Source organism: Brassica oleracea, chromosome C3 (assembly GCF_000695525.1).
Source record: "Brassica oleracea var. oleracea cultivar TO1000 chromosome C3, BOL, whole genome shotgun sequence".
In the NCBI taxonomy this organism is placed as follows: Eukaryota; Viridiplantae; Streptophyta; class Magnoliopsida; order Brassicales; family Brassicaceae; genus Brassica; species Brassica oleracea.
The window spans coordinates 19,240,609-19,242,011 of NC_027750.1; the positions used below are offsets into that span (position 1 = coordinate 19,240,609).

Below are 1,403 nucleotides of genomic sequence, written 5' to 3' on the forward strand. Positions count from 1 at the left end.
CTCTCAAAAATTATGACTTCCAGTTTGAAACATCTTTTTAATATAATGATAATTCATGCATGTTTTAATTTTGTTGATCTAACTATTTATAGGTCCAACAAAGATGTCAACAAAACCAACAATAGGCCTGAGAGAGAAAACATTTTCAGTTTTGACCTTCCATCATGCCTCTTGGGAGTAATAATGTCACTGCTTATGTTAAAAGATAAAATTCGTGCATCTACCGTCTGCAAGAAATGGCGTGAAGCCGCTAAATCTGTTAGGGTTTTTCATAAGCATCAATGGTTTGTCTCCATTCCTACATTTGGAAACTCTATTAATCTTTTCGATCCATTGGAGAGGAAGAAGTACACACTGAATCTGCCCGAGAAAGGTGTAACTGATGTTGCTTACTCAAAAGACGGATGGTTGCTTATGCGCAGATCATCCTTTGTGGAATTCTTCTTCTTCAACCCCTACTCTCGGGAGCTCATAAGCTTGCCAGACAATGAATTGCCATATCAGGCAATTGCTTTCTCTTCTGCCCCTACATCAGAAACTTGTACTTTGGTCACATTAAACCGTATTTCAGAATGTATTGTGGCCATCAGCACTTGCTATCCTGGAGCAACTGAGTGGATAACCAAAAAGTTTCATTTCTATCTTGCTTTTGGCCCCAATGTCCATAGCAACCTTGTATGTGTTAATGATCGCTTCTACTGCTTCACCTCAGGAGGTGTTTTATTTGAATTTGATCCAGCTTCTCGCACATTGAGTCATCAAGCATGGGATGATGTTAGATTCCCAGAAATTCATAACAATGAATGGTCGTATCTGCCAAAGGAACTGTACTTGATGGAGCAGAAAGGAGAGCTAATTCTCATGTATACATATGGCGCTGAGAAACCAGTGATGTATAAGTTGGTCTCTTCAAAATGGGAAGAGATGAGTAGTACACTAGACGGCTTGACAATCTTTGCAAGTATGTATTCCTCGGAGACCAGAATGGATGTTTTAGGGATGAAGAACAGCGTGTACTTCCCAAAGTATGGCTTACGTAACAACATGCAATGTGTATCCTACTCATATAATGATGCCAGGTACTATCCGGGTCAGCCGGAACGACGATTACTATGCCCTGTTGATAGTCTTTGGATCGACCCACCACCATTTCTAATGTAACTTGAGTGCGCTTTGAGGGTTTTTTTTATATATTTATATATGCATCAATCGTCGTATCTGACAAAACTTGTAGACTTGAGTTTTAAACTATGAGATTGTGGGAAATCTATATTATTAAAAGAGAAGTACCCATTTGAAAATGTTATTACTTCATTAATTAAACTCCTTTTTTTTGCTTGTTTTTTTCAGTTGTATTTATGAAATATCCTAAAACGAATAAAACTGCTTAATTTATTACTTGT

General features: G+C 37.7%; 1 protein-coding gene across 1 annotated transcript; it reads left to right on the plus strand.

The window, feature by feature from the left end:
- The first annotated feature begins 183 nt into the window (after positions 1-183).
- Positions 184-1,161, plus strand: LOC106330050 (F-box protein At4g00893-like). The gene has a single exon (XM_013768613.1). The coding sequence runs from the start codon at positions 184-186 to the stop codon at positions 1,159-1,161; it is 978 nt and encodes a 325-aa protein (XP_013624067.1).
- Positions 1,162-1,403: the final 242 nt, after the last annotated feature.